Consider the following 23,216-nt stretch of genomic DNA (forward strand, 5'->3'; position numbering starts at 1 on the left):
TTTGAACATCACTTTTCTTATTTATTACATGTAGAAAAATTAATATGAGTTGTATCTGCTTAATATTTTTATACAGTTCGGAGGTCCGTGCATTCTTAACGACAGTTAAAGCCTTTGTACTTTATAATCTTCGTATAAATCAATAATTTAGTTTTGAAAGTTCAGTTCTATTTAGAACAGGCATGCATGTTTTGCAGTTTACTTGTATAATTCTCTACAATCACATTTACGAATTTCGAAGTATTTTTTGTTTGAAATAAAATTTATTTTTACTCACTTTATTTACAGTAAGAAGTTGGAGAAATTGATTATTACTCCTCTCTATTAAATTGATTTCGTCCATCTCATACGAATGACGTGGAAAATGTTTTAGAAAATTTATTCTTAGGAAATTTAAAAATAGTAAATACATACTTGTATGCCTCTTTAGAGGTTATGCAGGCTACTGGACACCAACACAGATAAAATTCTTTCCTGTTGAATATTCACACCAATTCCAATGTTATTGCCTTGGATGGAAGCAATAATGAAACGATGTTGTGGAATGAGCGAATGTTCATTCATCATTTTACCATTAGTGTTCTGCGTGCTGTCAAATCTATGTCCTCTCAAGCTGCTTTTCTTTGTTGAAAAGAGGAATGTCACATTGTGAAACATCCGGTAAGGCTGACAGTAAACAACATTGTCACATGATGTGGGCTGATTGCAGAGCCTAGATACCGAAATATACGTTCTTCAATCACGCTGTAAAAGCTGCAGATGCCAGACGGAACAAACGCTGTACGATGCTACAGTGAAACCTCTACTAACGGACACCTCTATAAAGCGGACACCTCCCATAACGGACATATTTTGTAATCCCCAAACATTGTAATAGAAAAAAAACACATTGCCAAACCTCTCTAAAGCGTACACTCTCTAGTACGGACACGGACAGTCTTTCCTGTCTTTTATAGGTATTATTTACCTCCGTATTACGGACACTTTCTCTAGAAACAAGTTGAAACGTACAGTAAAAAAGAATACATTTTTAGTGATTCATACGTGTGTCAGCAAGGAAGCACATGAGGGTGTGACAACATTTTGCCTCCTCAACTGTCTGCTCAAGAGTAAAGGTCTCCGTTTAACAACATTTTCATGTTCTTTGCTTGCATTCTACTCTCACCCAACCTGTTTTAGATACAAAAGTGATTGACAGTTGCCGCCGTTTGGGATGATAAGTCACTCTACTCTCCGTTGGAATCTCTAACTAAGCAAAAGACAAGTTTGGTATATTTTGCCCGCGGGTAAGCATATTGTCTCAAAAGACAATACTGGACTGCAACTAACTCACAAATTAAAGCAATACACCGAAAACGTAGTAAGTAACGATAAGTGTAAAGTGCAGAGAACTATAACACCTTATTTCCATGTTGTGCCTCGAACATAGAGTATTGGATGGCGCAAGATAATGCAGATACAGTAACATATTGGTAATATTCGTAAATACATGATTCATGCAAAAAATTTTCTAACTGCAAAATACCTTGTACTAATTTACGTAAAAGGTATTGAAACCTCTCTAAGGCGGACACCTCTCTATAGCGGACAATTTTTGATTCCCCACGGCTATCCGCTTTAGAGAGGTTTCACTGTACTATGATAACCGTAATGGGGTTAGCCATACTGAGAGCTTTAAACTGTCCTACCTGAATTGGAGCGGCAACGCCGAAATCTAGTTACAATGAAGGATTTATGATAGGGACAAGTAAATCCTTAGATCTTGACCTTCGAGGAAAAAGTAGGTTGTTTTGCCGCGTACTATAATAATAGATGCCATATGTTAAATACTCTCAAGAAAACTTTTACATGTTCAGTTTACGCCCACAAAAATTTCATTATTCATTATTAGCTACTGTTGTAGTTTGTCATTAAAACGTCTTGATATAGTATTTAAGCATCTGAGAACTAGCGGGAGTAATTTGCAGAAGAAATGGTGTAGGATGTTATAGTTCTTCACGAGTTCTATGTTGATTACTGTATTTTCTTCATTTCACTACATTATATAATCGCGTACAAAAATACTTTTATACTGCACATCAAGGTTTAGTTTTAATTTGGGAAATGTCTATTTTATCTATGGAGTCAGGAACTGCTTGGTTTAAATTTTGTACTTATAATTAACATTTAATAAAATCTTCCTCCCTTTAAATTAATCAAAGGGTACAAAAGTCTCTACAGTGACTTTTAGATATGCCTTATTTAGGCCGAAATCATTTATTACATCCAAAATGTAATGTTATATATATATATATATATATATATATATATATATATATATATATATATATATATATATATAACATTACAAGGGATAATTTAAGGAAGGATACAAAACCTGTAACTTTCATGTTATTTAAACTGATTTAACAACTGATTTGTAGGACAAAATTATGATTATATCGTTCAACTTCGGATTCTGGTTTTATGTATCCAAGAAGGAACTTTTAAAATGGTAACTTGTCTGGAAAATTGGTAGTATAGAAGTGACGAAAGTTGTGCAATTCTTGCTCTTCAAAACATTACAATTGCTTACGTTCATACGAGGATTGTCGTTGTGAATGGAGGCGTAGTGTGAAGTTTAAAACAGGAAGTTCAAAACACGTCTTTAGATTCATTATCTCAATTACTTATTTGGATTGTGATCTAGTGGATGATTATATTATTATTGAAGGTACAGAACAGAAGGTGCAGAACATTGTTGTTAATGTCATAAAGTATCGAAAATTACCGGAAATGGGTAACACGGGTACTGACTCAGAATCAGTGCAATCAGAATAGCGATTTCGCTGAATATCCAATTGTGATATTCAGCGGAGAGAAACAATATTCTTTACAGGTTAACGACTAGTGATAAAACAATATTGCATTTTTATATCCAATTTATCAAGAAAGATGTTATCCATTAAATGGAAACGTGTATCTTCCCCGCGTGAAAACATGAAAGTAATTACTTCGCCAACGAAAGTTATGTGTACTGTATTTTTGTACATATCATCTATGATGCTGATTGAATATTCCGAACAGGAAAAAGCCTTGAACGCTAAAATGAATTGAAGGACTTTTGATGTAAGGGGATGTTAGTAGATGGAATTGTTTCTGCTCGGTAATAAAGCATACCCCATTCACAAGGAAAAGCTCTTCATGTATTCAGCGTTTACACTGGGAAAGCTTAGAACAACCAAAAAGGCCCGAAGGTAGCTTCCAGTGACTTTTTCCTTTTCCTTGCTTTACGGCTTAACCCCATTATGTAAAAGTCTCAACATCACGGTGGCTACGAGAGGTCCACGCGGAATATTGTGACAAGTGCTTGAAAAAAACTATTTACATTGAAGAAATGTGGTGAGTATGGTCACGAGTTTCGATACCCAATTCACTATAATGGCTTCACACAAACTACAATAACTTATCTAAAATTTTCAATCAACAATGTGTACATAATGTAAACATTTTTAAAATGGAAATTTAAATTATTTCAATTATAAATAATGTTAATGACTGGTATTATGAATATATTATTTTACGGAATCCACTACACTCTGATACGTAGTACAATTAAATAAAATTTCAAAAATCAGTAGAAATACCTGTACCAGTTGGAGCGTACACAGGAACACCTTGTTGATTTGTGTTAAGATTTCCGTGATTATCTGAAATGAGAAACAAAGTAATTTTGTGAAAATGTGTTTTTTTAATTATGAAATTTGATTATTTTTATTGCATTAAATATATTTCATAAAATTTCTAATATTTCAACTAAATTAAGATAAAAGTTAAGTCACAAGTCAACCTTTGTAGTTATATTATTTAAGATGTAATTTAATATCATTTGCAGGTGAAAAGTTTCCAGTATTACCTGTAGGACTGTACACAGGAACATTCTGTTGACTTGTGTTTGGGTTTCCAGGACCGCCTGGAAAATGCAAAATGTATGCTTATTGATATTTACCAAATAAAACATCATTAAGATATATATTGTTTAAAGTAACAAATACGTCGAATAATTTGAAAGGAAAATAATAAATATTTACAATTGTCATATTATATTGTATAATGTAATATTGTGAAATATAATATATGTATAGTTTGAACGTAATGAATTCTTATAAGATGATTTTCAGAAGCTATTCTTGAAATGAGGATCTGACTCTGAGTTTGGACGAAGCATTAAGTATTTAATGCTGCCTCTTTCACGAATTAATATACTACCCAATTGACAAATGTGTCAAAATTCTAATATATAATAATATTAATTTACGCATATTATATACAGATCATTACGTGTCCCACTTTTACAAAGTTTTATCAATTTTAAATTATGTATTATGCGTACAAAGTGATATGCACCTTATTTCGTACTATTGAAGTTATTTATTTGGTTGATAAATCAACGATACTGTAGTTTCTGAATCTATAATATAAATTCATTTCTTATTATAGTTTTTCATCTCTTAATTTACGAGTTTACCTGCCATTTGCTCTTTATTCATATGTTGGAATTGGCTGACTGTTATGTCATTTGTTCTGCGGTTTATTTCTAAATTATATTGTTACATATAATAGTTGTAGTTTACAAGCTTTAATTTTACATTGCTATTGGAATTGACTTCAAGTTCTCGTACTTTTAATACTTTTTCCAAAGGAGTGGATTGACCCTAAGTTCACCATCCTTGCTCATAAAGGTGTAAACGACGTATTGTATTCTTGGTAATCAATAGTATTGCAAATGATCCTGAAGTTTCAATAAAACTTCCAAATTAAGAAATAGGCATTTTCAAAATTTGCATAGTGTAGAAATTTGAGTGACATTATTACAATATAAAAAACGCAACCAGTTTACTGGCCTTTGCGAAGATGTTTTGATTGACCTTTGTGGTTCCTTCAATAACATTTAAAATACTATCTTGTATCATTTTATTTTTATTATTTTTTCAACAGTTTTGGGAAATTTCATTAATTTTCCAACAGATGGAATGGAACTAATCCTAGTTGAGAGCATCACAAACTATTTTAAAATCATGGGAACAATTTCAAATCCCTACAACATTTCCATTAATAGTCCAAGTTTCATATCATGTAATTCTTTGAAATGAATGCTGTAACTGCTGAAGTTTTAATGTTAAAAGCTATAATACAATAACTCACAAATCCACGTTGTAAATTGTTTTATTACCCTGAATACACAATTTGGATAATTAAATTCCTTCAAACACGCTTCTTCATGTTCTGATTGATAGTTTGAACTCACCAGTAATGCACACTTGTAATTAATGGGAATTTAAACAAGGGGGGATTTGTGCAGAATGTCCTTGAACTGTTCCCACTAAAGAGTTCGCAGGACGTTACGTTAAATATTTTAGTACTGAACGTAAAATCTGTTTATGATTGTGAGCAGTTCACGAAATCTAATGGTGTGTCAGTCCTTCAATAAAATAATTACTAGGAGTAAGAGACTACTTCGAAAACGATAGGCGATGTTTGTAATGTTTTGTTTAATCTTTAGCATCGGCCGCATAGTAGCATACTGTTACGATATTATACGTCAGATGTTCTTGGTCCGATTCCATCAGCGGACTTTTAGATTCACGACATCTACTTCTCTGAATTATTTATATTTTTTCTTTCATCGGAAACTTCGATTTTGGATCTCAAACTTCCTGGAATCATTTCTGTATACCTTTTTGTTTTATTTATGATAAGTGGAATAGCAGATTCTTTCAACCTTATAACGATTCAATATCCTTATTCGTTTTTTATTACCTTTGTGCAATATGTCAACTTTCTACTTGTGTCTAGCTACTTTTTCATTTCTTAGTCGTGTTACTATACTGCATTTGAGGATATTGCTCATATCCAGCTAAATTGCAAATACTTCGATCGCCCAATCAGCACTCTTCTAGCTTACTCAATGGATTGCCTCAGCTATAAAGAAATTATCAAGTAACTACGTCGGCGTTTATTGTCAAGTCGGTATTGAGTTTTTACTCCTGTCTGCTGAGATTTAGCTTCACTTGGACTTCCTTAGAAAGTACAACTCATGATTATGAGATGAACTCACCAGCTTGTGAGGGCCTCGACTCTCAAACGGTTTGGCATATATGACGTCACGATCACGGTGTTATGAGGAGGTTATATTTCATAGATTAACCATATTTGGTATTGAGGAGATCAGAAAGTGTGGTTTAAGCCTCAGTCTGGAAACTAAACTGGATGGTTGGAGTTTCTAGGAGTACTTCGTTTAAAGTTTTGGGAAGAACAAGTAGTAGAGAGACAGGAGAGAATGGAGTGTAATCCATTGAAGGAGGTGCAGTTAATACGTCGAAACATCTAGTGACAACGCCAGACATTCAATATTATTGTAACTTTACCTATCCTCATCCGCTGTACTTTATAAAAATGTATATTTGTGTTCGAGTTATAATTTGCATTACATATGAGCTACATTTCCAATATTTATAATTTGAGAGGTTCTAATATCTACATGAAATTCACATTCATATTCCAGCATATATTGCTGGTGGTGCAGGAACGTCCCATAAGTTTCGCATCTATCGAACTCTTAATGACCAAAGGGATAGATATGATTAAACTGAACACAACTGCGATTTAGGCATGTTTCAATGCGCAGAAATGTTCTTCATCAGCTTCGTGAGGGTTTTCAATCCTCCAGATAGAAATATTCTGTTTATTTAACTTCCTGACACATTGAATGTTGGCTGATAACTAAAATACAGTTTGTTTGAAATACGTGTCGTCACTAGACAATTCTAGCGAAAGTTTACAATAACATTTTTGGTGACTCGCGTGACTATTAAGAGTTAATGCGGTATCAACTACAGTCGACAGAAATACATCTGTAAATGTTTACGCATTACACGCGACACAGTTGTTCGAGGCATTTGAATTTCTCAACTAGCTTTCGCTAAAGACTCTTAAGGGCTCCTTAAAAATTAAAAAATCGCTGGACTTCTAAGACCTACCAGACCTTTTCCTTTTGGACATTAACCCTGGTACTAATTTGTTGATGCCACACGTGAAAATAGTTATTTTATATTGGCAATTTACGAAATGTACCAAGCTTAAGTTCAACGTTAACAACAGTGTGAGAAGCATGATATAGGAACCAAAACTCTTTATATTTACCAAAGGGGTACCTCTTACAACTGTCGTTCGGCCAGCTGGCAAACATTTTTAAACTACTACGACCATGCCAAACGAATCTCGAAAGAATTTTAATTCTCATTCGACGTATTTTTCATTCAAATGATTTTTGTAAGATGTTGTATAGTATTAAATGCATTTCCAGGAGTTTACTATTTAATTAATTTGTTATCACTGACACATCGAGACCTACACACACAAGAGTTCACTGATCAAGGTAATGAGTGTCAAACAGGTAACAGGTTCAGGCACTTAATGAAAGTTTACTAAACAATAGCCTAGGCTTAATATTAACTATATATAATATCAATTGTAATAAATTATTTCTAAATAGACATTTTTAGATTTTGAAAGCACTATTTTAGCTAAATATTGTATACAGAATACTAAGTTTACTGAATCTTTACATGTTAGTCGGAATTTTTAGCGAAGTAAGAAAACATTTTAATCGTATGCAAACTTTACTCAAATACTGAAAGTTCCATTTAAGGCTTGAAAATAAGTATATCAGAACATAAGGACAAAATTGTCATTATTTTGCCATATAATGTTATTTTGCGAATTGTCGAAAGTGCAATGGAACTACTAGCTACATATTTTAGTTAACTTGATTAAAAGTAACTTTTAAAATGTATCCATTGTAACTTAAATTCAGTTCAAGCTAAGCTGCAGTGAAAATAGTTTAAAAAGTAATTAATTTGGAATTTCTTTTCTAAGCATTATCGTCTCTACGACGAAAACGTAATTAAATTTAGTTCTGAGATTTGGATTCAATCCCGGTGGTGTAACTGTACCTACATTGCAAAGCTCACATTAAATATAGTGTTTCATTATATCGCTCATCTCTAGGATAAAGGGCTCCGATTCTACCCCAGCCCATAATATTATTTTCTACTAGGTAACGTTTCTCCCGTTCGTTTTCCATTTGTCTTCCAGTCTCCTTTCGAACGTATTACATCCATATCAATATAACACTGAAAATACTGACATGTAACACTTTTCAAGTGTAACACTCCGATTTTGATAAAATTTGGCAGGTAGATACTATACAAGAAATAAACTATTACATATTTTTTATCTTCTGCATGAAAAGGGTTTCAGGGAGCGAAAGTACACACAAATTTTGAAAGTTGAAGGCCTAAACGCAAGAAGAAGTGTACCAAAGTGAACGAAATTGTACACAGATATTGTAGACGTAAAATGAGGAAATAAGCGTTTATTATTTTCTGAAGAAACGGTTGGTTGGGACACGGACCACTCCAAACCTTTGATCACGAAATATACAAAGTGCTAATAAGAATATGTCAAAAGTGCCTCTTAATACAGTTTTTCGGCAGAAAATGAAAAACATATATTCGTTTATTTCATGTTTCGTATTCGTTTTTACATGCAAAATTTTATCAGAATCGAAGTGTTACACGTGAGAAGTGTTACGTGGAAGATCCGTGGATCTTACCTTTCTCGTCGTCATAAAATACTCCATGATGATTTTACATTTCTCTTAGCTTCTAGTTTTTGCCTTTATGCCCTTCGAATTTATTTTCTGATATATTTGACTTAAATGAGTCCAAGAAATTAGCTTTTAATTTTCTAGTATTTTAGATGTTCTTTATGATAAAACTGCCAAAACTATATTATATAAACTCCATTGATTATGTTGAACACATTTTATTCAATGAACTATGATATGTTAACACTCAGTGAGAAGGAAGTCTGATTTTGTCTGTAATTACACGCTATTGAGTGTTCTTTGCCCTCAATTGACTTAATGTATTTCATCTAATGCATTAGCTACAAATTTCAAATAATAATACCTAAAGTTTTCAATATTGGCATATCTTTTAACAAACCACATTTATACTACTTGCAGTCTTGGTTTATATTTTCTAATGAAAATTTAATGATTTTTAATATTTGAAACTAATATATCCGAATAATTTCAGGAAATTTTTAATGTGTTTACACATTTTTAATTTCCAACCTCGATACCATTGTGGAGAGGGATGCCATAGATTATGTTATATTATAAGGAAAATTTCCAAGTTATAATTATAATCGCATAATAAAAATATTTAAATTATAATTAAATAACAGTAAATATTCTTATAATTATAACCTTGATATTAATATATTAGTTGAGAAAAACATAATTCACAGCCTCTTATCATATAATCAGGAACATTATCAGTTCCATAATTCTTTACATTTCATTTTCCTTTTGATTTTTTAATTTATGTCATTTCAGCAATATTTTCTCTTTTGTTTCTATGGTATACTCCACAGCACTATTATGATACATTAACTGACCATAAATACCAAACAAGTTCGAAATATCATTATTTGTCTATACTTGGTCAGGGTGTGTCAACTTATTATAACTACGATATTCCATGTTGTAATATAATTCCACAGTTTAGGAACCAGTTTATAACGCAATACGAAATTATGCTGTTATAATATATTTATTTACTTTCATAGTTAGTTAAATTTTTGAACGTGGTAAGTTCTATTTCCTTTATTTGCTGTAGTGGTTCTAAGGTTTTGAATTTAATTCTATATTATCTAATGTTTCGGACATACATCTCTAAGAGAATAAATCCCTTTTATTTGCCTCATGAGTAAAGATTAACTATTTATCAGTGTATCAATTTCAGAATATCTTATAAGAAAAGCACTTGCATTATTGTAAAAACATTTAGATCGAAGTGACATATATTAGTAGTATTTTTGCATTTACTTACCACATAAATTAACATCTTCGTCGCTACCATCTCCACAGTCATTATCTGTGTCACAGACAAACTTCTTTTCAATACACAGTCCATTATTGCATCTAAACTCAGAATCCTCACAACCTGCTTTAAAAAATATCATTTAGGAAATGCTTCTATTGCTATCATTGAAGAAGAAGCAAGATAGTTTGGAGAACAACTAATAAATAATTCGCCATTTGAAAAAGTTTTTTCCTTGAATATATGTTACACTGTGTAGTTTCCGTACCTCATCTATAGAATTCGAATATAACGTTTCAAAATACCATTAGACAATTTCTGATACGATGATATTTTAATTGCTAAGACGATTCTTTAAGATAGTGTAAGTATCAATTCTCTTCTTGAAACGAGGATTCAATACAAATATTTCGTAGGATGGTAAAATGTGTTTTAATTCCTAATATATCATGTAAACAACCATGATAACAAACCAAGTACATTTTAAGAGAAAGTGTTTCCTGTAAAATTAGTTCTTTCTCCAATAGTGCTTCCACAGAAACCGAAATTGATACACTTTTTATTAACAATTTTCGAGTAGCCTCCCTTAGAGGTATTTTCGCTACGCCACTGGATGTGGAGCATTGCCATTTGATTCTCCACATAAGATTTGGCCATTCATTTTTCTATTTGAAATGTCAATGTGCACTACGTGCCGAGAAGATGCCTCGGATGGGTGGTCTGATACACCCTGTACACACACACACACACACACACACACATATATATATATATATATATATATATATATATATATATATATATATATATATATAAAATTAACAGTATCTAGAAAGACTTTTACTGTACAATCCACACGAGGAATGTTTGGGGAGAAATTTTCTGCACGCGATATTTTTTTTATTTGTGCCTAATACAACACCACCACCCATTTTTAAAACCAGAAGTAACAATATTTCTGTCAGCTCTTAATATGACATAACGCGAATCAAATATTTGATAGTCATTGTGACTGTTACTAAGCCAAGATTCAGTTAATGCAACTGCCTGATAATTGCTACTTAATACATTTTGAGTCAGTGTTCTTACCTTGGTACGAGTTCCCCTTACGTTTTGAACCAACATATTAAATTAGCCATCTTTTCCATTAACTATAATTTCCCTGGTGCACCCTTCTCTTGCTGATTTCTTTCTTTCTGCCTTGAAATGTCTAGATGGAGGATTGGGGGAGCAGCGTATGCTTTGTTCCCTTGTCGCAGATGTCGAGATTTTCCATATTCTTGATAGACAGAAGCTTTAGGTGATTCAGGTGGCTGATTGTAAACTCCCTCGGCAATGAAAAGTTCCAGGTTAGATTTTTGGAAATACATCTTTTCAGTGTTCTGCAGTTCAGTAAACTTGAATCGTTCCCCTTCAATATGCAAATATCGTAAATTGATATTCGCATATTTTCCTTGTTTGCGAGCTTTCATTGAACAATACTGTAATCGTTTGCTTTCTTGTCTTACCAAACCAGAGAGATTAGAAGCATGCTTGATTTTATAGGCTTTTTATAGGCTTAAGAACTTGGAATTCTGAATATATGTCTGAGAAGAGGGTATATAAAATGGTCACTCATCTTCAAAATTGGTAGCATAGAAGTGAGTTCAGTTGTTTGATTCTGCTCGCCAAAAGCACTACGCCTGCTGGCGTTCATAAGAAGCTTGTGGTGTTGTATGGGGACGACACAATTTCAAGGCTTGGTGTCGATTTTTCAAAACAGGATATATCAGTGTTGCTATTAACGAACTTCGACACAACAGTAGATCCTTTACCTCAATTACTGATATGGATTCTGTATAATATATGAAAATACTGCTATTGAAAGAAGATCATTACTGGTCATATTAATTGGGCTATACTACTATACGGTGTTAGGCAGAATATTGCTGTTAATATCATAAAATTCAGAAAAGTGTCTGGAAGTAAGTAACACTGGCACTGCCTCTGAACCGTAAGATTAAAAGAATGGCTATTTCGCTTAGTATCCAGCAGTGTTATTGAGCAGAGAGGAATAAGATAGCAACTTTCGATGGCATAATATGCTCACTTTATCAAGAACGTAGTTATTTATGAATGCAAACATGAATTTTCTCACGGGAAGGAACATTCATAGTAATTGCTTCGTCCAGGAAAGTTCTGTGTTTTGTATTTTTGTACATACCAAGTGTGACACTGATTGAATATTTCGAACAGGCAGAAAACTTGAATGCTGCAATGAATTGCAGGACACTTTTGATGTCACGGATCAGATAAAAATGTTCTGGTCTTCTTCGTCATTGTGTGATTCTTTTCTATGATAATGCATTTCTCGTTCAGAACAAAGAGCTCTTGAGTGTAAACTAGGAGTTCTCATTTATACTGAGAACTTCTACAATGACCATAAACCTCCAAACGTCTCTCCCAGCGACTTTACCTTTTCCTTGCTCTACAGCAGAACATGACTGGCAACCACTATGTCAAAGCCGCTACTCCACTGTGGCTACGAAAAATTGACGCGGATTCTTGTCACAAGTGACATCGAGGAAAAGTGGTGAATATCTTCTTCATCAGATGTGTAGATCTTCCAGTTATGCTTCACTTATAAACTATAATACTGCAGAAAATAGGTTTTGAAACTTCTTCAACCAACACTAGTGTAAATAACGCAAACGTTTTTGTAATGAATACTTAAATAATTTCAACTGTAAGTACTACTAGTGATTAGTGCCTTGGATATACTATTTGCCAGAATCATTACACTCTCATATATGTTAAGTGATGAAATAAAACTTTCAAAACAAGTGCAAATATCTGTACTAGTAGGACTGTGAACAGGCACATTCTGTTGATTTGTGTTAGGGTTTTCATAATTATCTGAAATGAGAAATAAAATGGTTTCTTGAAAATGTGATTTTCATTATGATACTACATGGATTTTATTTAATTAAATATGTCTTTTAAACAATTGCTAATATTTCAACTAAATTGAGATAAAAAGAAGTCGGAAGTCAACCTCTATAGTTCTATTATTTAATGTGTACTTTCATAAAAAATGGAGTTAAACAATTCTAGAATTACCTGTAGGACTGTACACAGGGACATTCTGTTGACCTGTGTTTGGGTTTCCATGATTACCTGAAAGTGGCAAAAGATTGCTTAATGAAATCTCGCAAATTAAACTTCATTAAGATATATATATTGATTTAAATTACAAACATGTCTAAAGAAAGTAGGAAATAGTTACACCTGTCACAAAACGTTATATAATGAAACATATTTTCTGAGTGGGATTTTAGTTCGAAACTATTCTTGAAATGATAGCCTTACTCTCATTCTGCACGGAACATTGACTATTTAATGTTGCTCTGTAGTGAATTAAGCTATACGATTTAATTATACAATATTAAATAACATGTCAAAATTCAAATATATTATAATATCACGAAATTCGGATTATTTGTAGTGCTTTGCGGGCCCCGGGTTAGATAATCGTATATCAATATTAAATATGTTATAGCCGAGATGTGAATTACACATTATTTCGTACTATCGAAGTTAATTATTTGACTGATAAATGAATTAAACTGGGGTTTATAACTTTCGTATCAATTTATTTATTATCTTAAAGTTTTTCCATCAATTAATTTGTGAGTTTGCTTGCTATTTACTCTTTATTTATCTGCTAGTTTTGAGGGTCTTTTGAGGCTTAGTGGAAGAGTTCTTGTGCGTGGTATCCTCGCTTTTATTCTCGCCCTAGGAACGTTATAGTGGACTACATTCTCTCCGTAGATTTTCAAGGAGGTACTCCCGATCCCTTCCACATTCTCATTCCACCAATTATTTCATTATTATTCGGTTTTCTTAATCATGGTTTCCCTTAGCCTAAAGAGCATAATCATTGGACGTTAAACGGAAGTATTTCATTTCATTCGTTTTGACTCTCTATTATATGATTTATTCTGGGGCTTATTGGTAAACTATATTGTTAGGTATAATGGTTACGGATAACTTTTAAAAAAATTGGTTGGTTATTAGTGTTAGAATATTCAAGTTCAAGTATGTCTAGAATATTTTCCCGAATTGCAGATACTCTCAAAGCATTTCATGTCTTGCTCATTAAGAGCACCAACAACTTAAATAGTGATATCGATGTTTCAAAAAAATCTTTTCAAATGAACAGTTAGTTGTTTAAAGAAACGATAGTCAAGAAATTTGAGTGTCAGAGAGTTATTACTTACAAACGGAGAAATCAAATCACTGGTCCTTAGACAAGATTTTTTCATTTATTTTTATAGTTCATTTAATAACATTTAAAAACATTATTTGGCAACATTCTACTTTTGTTTTATTTTCAACATTTTTACGATTTGAGTAAAATTGTGAGTAATGAGGTTAATCACAATCATTGCCAAGAGTATTGCAAAGTGTTCTAAAACGATCAGAGCAATTTAAAATCCATATATCTTTTCCACGAATTTCCAAAATACATAAAATTTTACTTCTTTTCAAATAAATAACAAAACTGTCCTAGTTCTATTTGTAAAAACTAACCAATTCCCATTGTAGATTCTTTTGTTATCCGCAATACATAAGTTCGGTAACTAAATTCCTTTCAGAAACATTTCATAATGTTTTCACTGATATTTTGCACTGAAACAGTGATAGACATTTGCACTTCATATACATCTTGGGTTGTTGGTAGTTTGTGCACAATGTCCTTGAGATGTCACCACGAAAAATCTCATGCAATTACGTTCGATGATTTAGTGGGAAACATAAAATCTGTTGATCATGGTGAGCAGTTTGTCCAATTTAACGGTGTGCAGTCCCTCAATAAAGTTATTCTAAATATTGCGCTGAATATTGCAAGAGACTAAATCAAAATGACAGACGGGTTTCTTCAGTTTTTAACATTATACACTTAGTAAGTATGGGTAGATACGTTCCTTGAGTCACAGCGCCTTATGGAAGAGTTTTCAATGTATTCATTGGAAGAAGAAAAGCCCAAAGCACATTCGTTTTTTGGCGATTAACGCACAAAGTCATCGATTTTGGTTGGCTTCTCACCCCCAGATTCGAATAATCTGCTTCTTTATTTTTGCGACACGTGGAACGTTGCCTCGTCATTGAAGCACAGCATGTTCAAAAGAATTTGTCATCATTACATAAATCATTGGAATGGCTCACAACTAAGTTCTTTGCGAAACGTTTGACCATTACAAGTCAATTTTTTACAGTATAAATACATCTGTAAATTTCTACGCATTACACTCGAACAGTGGTTCAAGGCAATTCCTAACAAGCGCTCGCTGCAGACTCTTAAGAACTGCCTTTAAAATAAGTTAAATTTCTCTTAATATCTGTCTTAAACGTAGAAGGCCTACAAGACGACTGCGTTTCACATTCATTCAAGTATCAATTGTTAATGCCACTGACAAAAATAATACTTTGATGTTTGCTCTTCATTACATGTACGAAAATCTCTTCGAATGCTATTAATAGAGCAACTAGGAGATGTAGGACCCAAAAAGGATCTTTCTGTAAACAGAGAGGCATGTTGAAACTTATTTGTTCATATAAGAAGTAGAATTTACTTACTTAAGTTACTTAAGCTACTTACTTACTTAAGCTGTAGCATTTACTTACCACACAAATTATTATCCTCATCGCTGCCATCTCCACAATCATTGTCAGTGTCACAGACAAACTTCTTCTCAATACACAGTCCATTATTGCATCTGAACTCAGAATCTTCACAACCTAATTTAACAAAATATGTAAGAAACATTTATATTGTTGCTTTCACAGAAGACGTAAAAAAACAATGATTGTATTATTCGGCACTTAAAGTAGTTTTTCATTGATATATAGGTTATAATGTGTAGTTTTTATACCTCATCTATCGAATTCAAATGTAGCATTTCAAAATAACTGTAACCAATTTACAGTGATATGATACGATGATGTTTTAATTATTGAGTGATAATTTTGAGAATATCGCAAGTATGAATTCTCTTCTTCAAAGACGGATTCAAAACAAAGATTCCATAACATGATTAAATGTATTTTAATTGATAATATATCACATAAATACAAATATAGGCATAATGTCTAAGCTAAATGAGATTACCAGTAATATTGGAATCACAGCGTGAATGAAAATATATGTTTAGAATTAAATGTGTCATTGTTAGAAGAGAAATCCTTCAATTTGCAATACATTGCTCATGACTTCTTTCAGCAACGGCGATTCAACTATTTCTTAACAGCGGTGAAAAAGATTTTTCTTATTGATTTGATGAAGATTATTATTAGGTAGTTTACTTACTTAATATTTATAAATAATTTGGAGATTAGTGAATGATTTATAGTTTTTCAAGCCGTTGTAAAAACTGGGTATATTTGAAAAATGTTAGGTTATTTACATTTACAAGCTCAGTTGTATTTAGTGTAAGCATGTATGCTTTTGTAGTTAGCTTGTACGGTTATCTTCAATTTCCATTTAGGAATTTCCAAGTACTTCCTGTTTAAAATAAAACGTATTTTACTACCTTTATTCACAGCAACAAATGGGATATTTAGATTTCATTTCATATTATTATATTGTCTTCATTCATCTGGTACATATGCCTTTAAACAATTTAGAAAAATAAACATGACTATCCTAAGGAAATTCAAAAATCGTAAATATGTAATTTTATGGGTATTTAATCTTAAGGGAAATGCACGCTACTGGATACTAACATCACGGAAATACTTTCTTATTGAATCTACACAGTGAATTTCAAAGTTTTCGCAATGCCAACCCAGACATGAAATATGTCCTAGAATAAGCAAATGTTCTTTCATTGTTTCATCATTGGTATTCTGTATGCTTATCATTGGTATTGGTGTCCCTTTAAGCTGTTTCTCATTGCTTAACCCGTAAGTATTCGCGCCCTTTTTGTGACAGCAGTACTCGCGTGGGGGTCTAGTAGACCCCCAATTGATATTGCTTTTTATAATAAAAATACTTCTTTAATTATTAAGACAATGTAGTATAACTCTAAGACATGCTTTTAAAAGTACTTTCTGCAATTAGATTTCTCTACTCGTTTTGAGACATTTTGTTTATATATTTTCATCAGAATTCTGGCTAGCAACACTACATTTATTTATTTGTGGGTCTGTGTACACCACGCAAGAGTACTTAACGGTTAAAAAAGGAAAGTTAAATGATCAAAGATCTTGTAGGGTGAATGATATAAGACATTGATATTCTTGGCCAAAAAAACTGGTAACATTCCTGAAACGTAACACGGAGTATGCAATTGTCTCTGTGAAAGTGAACATATGCCCGCTCATTTAGGAGGATCGAAATCGCATAACATACCTATGTAAACTTATCCTTCAGAATTTGGAGGCGTAGAAACAATATTCAGTACACAATCTCAAAAATACCAAAAAAAAAAAAAAAAAAAACATCTTTATCACTGTTATAGTGAATGATCCGGAAGACGTATACTGGGATAAAATAAACTTGCTTTCGAAGTTATAGCAACACCTCATTGATACATCCTCTGTGAGGGTACTTGCCAAATAATATCCGATCGTTGATAATTCTTTCTAAAAACTTGTGTTTTTTTTTTTAAATATGTGAAATTCCTTGGAATCAATTTAACCTACGTAGTGCTATTTCTAGGTTCGTCGTGTAAAGTTTAGTAACATGAGCGGATATAGGCATTTCACTCACAATTTCGTTAACAGTCAGTGGGTCACTGTATCTCACAAGCACAGTGACATTGTTAATGTTCTCCTGACTACGATTAACAGATGTGGATAATGACAGGGATATTCACCCGCTGAGTTTATTAGAATTTGAAAAGGTGCAAACCACGTAATGATCGTTACGTGACCGATTGATGCATCCCGATTGCTGTTCGGAATATTTCCTGTGTCTCTGTATTCATTTCAAAAATTATACTTTTAAAATTATATACTCTTAATTTTGATTACCCATTTCAAATTCCGACATCGATCATACAACAAACCTCTCCTGCTCACATCCCACTTAATATGTTGAGCTTAGTCAAGCTCAAACACTGCAAAGTCATCATGCTATAGTGTCAGTTTGAAACGTAACCACATATATCTAAGATAAGGATTCAGAGTTGCTAGTAACGCTTTCCGAAAAGTAATCCTGGAATTCAATTGCGGGCTCTTGTATACTTAAAAAACAAAGTAAATCAATTACATTATAACTCTGTGAAAAACGTTATGACACATGTAGTGCTCTCATAACATAGAAATATCAGCATCATGTTGACGTTAGTAATTACTGTGACATTTTGCCATACCGAGAGTCGATCTTTATGCATCCTTAATTATTGCAGATGCAGGATATATCCTTTTGACACATTTCTAATATGTTGTACGTTGTATGTCATTATTTCACTAAATATTTTCAAGCTGTACCTCACTCAGTTCTTTTTACATAATATGGTAATACGTAATGTACTTGAAATTGCGGAAACAAAAATAAACTTTGAATAATTATATACATCTATATAGCCCACAAAATATTACTATTTCAGAAAGATTATCCACTAGTACATTCGGGACGGAAGGAAAAGAGTACTCTGGCAGATCTGTTTACTTATATTCTGGATGTTTATATATCACGTACATTTTGTTCCCTAACTAAAAGATGTTAAGAAATTTTATATATTGTTTTGTAAAAACGTATTCGATGTATTTTGAATTGATTTTAATTGATTTTGTAAAATAGTGAAACAAGACATATCACTCTATCAAAGGTGTGTATATTATTATTAAAAGAAAAGATAGATAAAAGTTTACAACGGATATAACTGTAGTGTTATTTAATGTGATTAACAATTAATTTGCATATAAATAGCATTTTTATATGTTTTAGAGTTTAGTACTGCGGATTCTGACCATTCCGAGGAGACATTTAAAATGATGACGCGCCCCGAAAATTTGTAAAGTGTGAAGGTGAGTTTAGTTTTGAGATTCCTGCTCGTGAAAATCACTAAACCTGCTGAAATGCATAGACTCATTGTGGTTTTATATTGAAAGGACTTTATTTCAAGAGTTGTTTCGTGTATTTAAAAGAGGATTAACCAGTTTTGTCAATGGCAAACCTCGTCACAGCTGTAGATCCAATATCCCAATCACTGATATGGACTAGGATATAATTGATCAATATATTGCTATTAATACAAAAGTAACAGTATACTTAATTTCATATGGTAGCTTGGCTGAACTACTATATGATGATGAGCATAACTCTTTCGTTAATGTCTTTAAGTACAGGAAAGTGTGCCAAATTTGTACCACTTGCACTGGACTGAACCAGAAGACAACTAGAATGACGACTTCACTGAATATCCTACAGTATAATGAATAGTGACGAAATAATGTTGCGCGTTTTTACTCTACCAAGTTCGTTTGTGTATATGACGTAAATATTTTGAGATGGAACTTTAAATTATTTCAATTATAAGTATTATTATTGAATAGTATTATCAATATATTGTTTATCAGAATTGACTACAGTCTCATACGTTAAAAAAATAAATTAAGCCTTCGAAACTGATAGACATACCTGTACTAATAGGAATGTGAACAGGGACACCCTGCTGCTGATTTGCGTTAGGATTTTCATAATTGCCTGGAATGAGGAAAAAGGTACCTTCATTAAAACGTGTGTCCTTATCGTACTTGTTGAATGTTACTGCATAAAGTATGTATTTTACAAATTAAGATAAAAGGAATGTCGGAAGCTAACCTCTATTGTTATATTATTTAAGAGGTAATTTAATATCAAATGTAATTAAAACATTCTAGAATTACCTGTAGGACTGTAGACAGGTAAATTCTGTGTACTTGTTTTTGGGTTTTCATTATTATCTGAAAATCTCAAGAAACGTCGCTTGATAAACTTTCGCAAATTAAAACTAATTACCATATGTATTGCTTAAAATTACAAATGTGAGAAATAGTCTACAAAAAGGTAGGACGTAGTTAAATACATTCTGGAGATAATGAAATAGGAATATTAGTATTTATGCTGAAATATGGTAGTCTTCTATGTAACATTTCGATGTTATTTTGAAGAAACAATTGAAAGTATTATTAACATATTTACTTCGTCTGTTACCCAGAATACTACAAAACTATCCGAGGAGTAAATAATATATGATACTCAACACCACGGCTCAGATTGTTATGACCTTAAAACGGTTAATAGTAAGTATTTATTCATTTAGGCTCTTAAAGTAGGAAAATACGTTCTAAATTATGATCAAAAACAAATATCTCGTTGGGACTGCAAGAGTGAAGCAAGTGACCAACAAACTGAAAAAGTACTTATTTAAGAGACGTCCCCCAAGCACGTAATGAAATGACTGAAATGACATTATTACTAAAAACTACGCAATTTAACAATGATAAAGAATCTGACTTTAGACACCTTTCAACTCAGTGATAATGAATTCTATAACAAAAATGAAGCGAAAAGAGACAGTTCTTATCGTGCATAGCAATGGGGGTTTGAGGAAGTGACCGGAGTGGAAATACTCCCAGAGTCACATCATCAATCGTATTCTGCTCAAGGTGAATTAGCAGAAGTTTTAGGATACCGCTTTAGTCTCTACTGTATTTAAAAATCTTCCGGAATTTGGATATACATAATCGTCCATCAACATGATTAAACTTCTGGCATGTTTGCAGAGAAGCAGGAATAGAAAGACATATACTAAATAGGCTCAGATGACGATCTGTCTTATCAAAATGATTGATGTTATTTCATATGTATCACTTTCACTTCTTCATTCTGATTTCCTCACGTCCTGTTATACAAGGGTTTATACATATAGGAAACTTTCTAAGTAAGGTCATAACGAATATACAATAGCAAATATATTTCCCAGCGAACTGTGAAATTCGATCTAAATGATACTAAAATTTTATTTTATCATATATGTGATGCTAAGCTAAAATATGGTGTTATTATATGTCTATATCACTAATAAAACACTTATGTCTTCTTTACGAGAGTTAGAAAGGTTTTATGTATAATCGGACACATGTAATGATGCCATATTAAAATACGACACTCATAAATATCCAAGACTTTCTCATCAACTAGAATTTTCAGACGAAAAATTTTAATCAGACACTCATAGAAGCACAATTATGTAGGTAGCATTTACAATGGAAACATTTGCTTTAAGTTAAGATTGATGTAACTAAAATTTGCATTGTTTCGTTACACTTATCTGTAATTTGCATTAACCCAGTCATAGTAACTAGCAAGTTCGTGTTAAGAAAGAAGAAGGACTGAAGAAATTAATTAATGCTGTCCACTTTGTCCAAAGCTTTAAAGAATGAAAGAATAGTTTTTCTATGCTTGGCTCTTCATGATGGAGAACGAGCAAGCAAGGCAATGACCTTAAGTGGAGGTGGTGTTGGTATCCCCGACAAAAAATGTAAGGCGATAAAACTTGCTGTTACAGTCCTAAATTGTTCACTGTTATGTACTATTGGACTCCTGAATATGCATTGTAAGATGGACGTTGGTGAGACTGGTATATTTCGAGTGCAAACATCTGACTAGTTCAGGTGGATTACATCACTAATTGGTACAGGTAATGTATGGCGTACCTTTCCGTAAAATTAAGTAGGCAGTTTCAGAATGCATATCGTACCCACTGGAAGAGAAAGTCCTTCTGAATACCTCCCAAATGAGCACGAGTTAACGTGTCCAAGAGTTCGGGAGCTATTTGGTTTGACTAATGTGCAGGACCTCTTGGCGCTGTGGAACTACAAGCATTAACAATACCACAATCATAACACGCAGGTTATGCTGGTGTGGGCTGGACTCTTTCCTGCTTTGACCTCATTGTAGGATTCAGTAACTTGAGGCTGTTTTACAAGGAGAGGTGAGGAGCTAGCATTATAACACTATAATTATCAATGTTTGTAATGGTAAGTTCGTATTTGCTGGGGAAACAATTCTAGAATGATTGTTCGAACATAGTATAGTCAAAGGTAACTACGACCTGACAGCGTATTTCTTCTGTACTATCCTGTAAACATGGACGGTCCAGGTTCTTCTTGAAGGTGACAGAACGAATGCAAAGTAGTACTCACTTTAATATGTACTTTGAATTGGGTTAAATTTAGTGTCCCACATTTTTTATTTATGTTATGATAACCAGTTGCTATTATGTTGTGAATGGGAGGAATAGAAATGTGCTTATTTTCACTTTGCCTAACTTATTAGATAACCACGTTGTAAGCTACAAAATGGATAAAAATTAAAGAATAATAATCATAATGTAATTTGTGTACTAAACCGTAATTATAAAATTGCAATCCCTAAGAGTGTGCAAAATACAAAACATGTCGTTACCTAACACCTCAGATTGAATATTTGTGGCTACCATTATAAATGTTTAGATAACAATTCATCAAATATGTAGAAAATGATGCAAATTGAGAAATAGACGAAGTAATTTGCAATGTTATGCACTGTGCAGCTCATCATTGCGAATAAGAAGCATTTGCAAGGATAATTGTATATGACAAAATTCTAGATATGTAAGCAGCAACTCATACTAAATTTTGTGCGGCAAATGATACATACCATCTATGGTGTGATTTTTTTCTCTGGTGTAATGAAATTTCAAGTTCTTTAGTTATGAAACTTAGTTTTATTAGTTGTTCAGGGAAATTTAACGAAATTTGTGAATATTGTGCATTATTTATCGATTCATAATTTTTTTCTTAATTCGTAATTTAATTAAAGAAAACGATGTGCCTCATATACAGCCTATGGTCTAAAATGAGGAAATTAAGCACTGAGCGTTGTTCTGAATGCTTCGAGATATGTATTATATAGTTCTGTATGCATCATTTAATGTATCAAAATTTTAATACAAATTGAATAAATTAATAATTATCATTAAACATAAACGAAATATTTATTATTTTGTGAAATTAGGTTATTTTGGTAATAGATAGTACTATTTCATTTTTAGAAATATACTACCTTTTAATATGGTAAATACACGTGCACACTATAAAACTTTCAAAAGTACCTATGGGTTTGACAACTGGGATATTCTGCACATTTGTGTCAGGGTTTCCTTGATTATCTGAAAGGAGACAAAAGAAATTTCTTTAGATGCACATTGCATTACTCAAATATTTATTGCAAAAATTAAAGATAGTTTAACACTTTGGGGAACCTATCAT

At 32.5% G+C, this 23,216-nt stretch overlaps 1 protein-coding gene across 32 annotated transcripts in view; it reads right to left on the reverse strand.

The window, feature by feature from the left end:
- Positions 1–23,216, reverse strand: part of LOC145680788 (uncharacterized) — a 246,679-nt gene that overhangs the window by 90,918 nt on the left and 132,545 nt on the right. For 26 of the 32 annotated variants that reach the window (XM_081751809.1, XM_081751808.1, XM_081751806.1 and 23 more), the window contains 7 exons: positions 23,060–23,116; positions 19,561–19,626; positions 15,600–15,713; positions 13,032–13,088; positions 9,942–10,058; positions 3,896–3,952; positions 3,627–3,689 (listed from right to left, as the gene is read on the reverse strand). In XM_081751809.1, the coding sequence (XP_081607935.1) occupies positions 3,627–3,689; positions 3,896–3,952; positions 9,942–10,058; positions 13,032–13,088; positions 15,600–15,713; positions 19,561–19,626; positions 23,060–23,116 (531 nt within the window). The remainder of the gene's footprint in view (positions 1–3,626; positions 3,690–3,895; positions 3,953–9,941; positions 10,059–13,031; positions 13,089–15,599; positions 15,714–19,560; positions 19,627–23,059; positions 23,117–23,216) is intronic. The other 6 variants (XM_081751804.1, XM_081751797.1, XM_081751796.1 and 3 more) reach the window with 3 other exon arrangements.

This window comes from Thermobia domestica, chromosome 3, assembly GCF_964235325.1.
Source record: "Thermobia domestica chromosome 3, izTheDome1.hap1.1, whole genome shotgun sequence".
Classification (NCBI taxonomy): Eukaryota; Metazoa; Arthropoda; class Insecta; order Zygentoma; family Lepismatidae; genus Thermobia; species Thermobia domestica.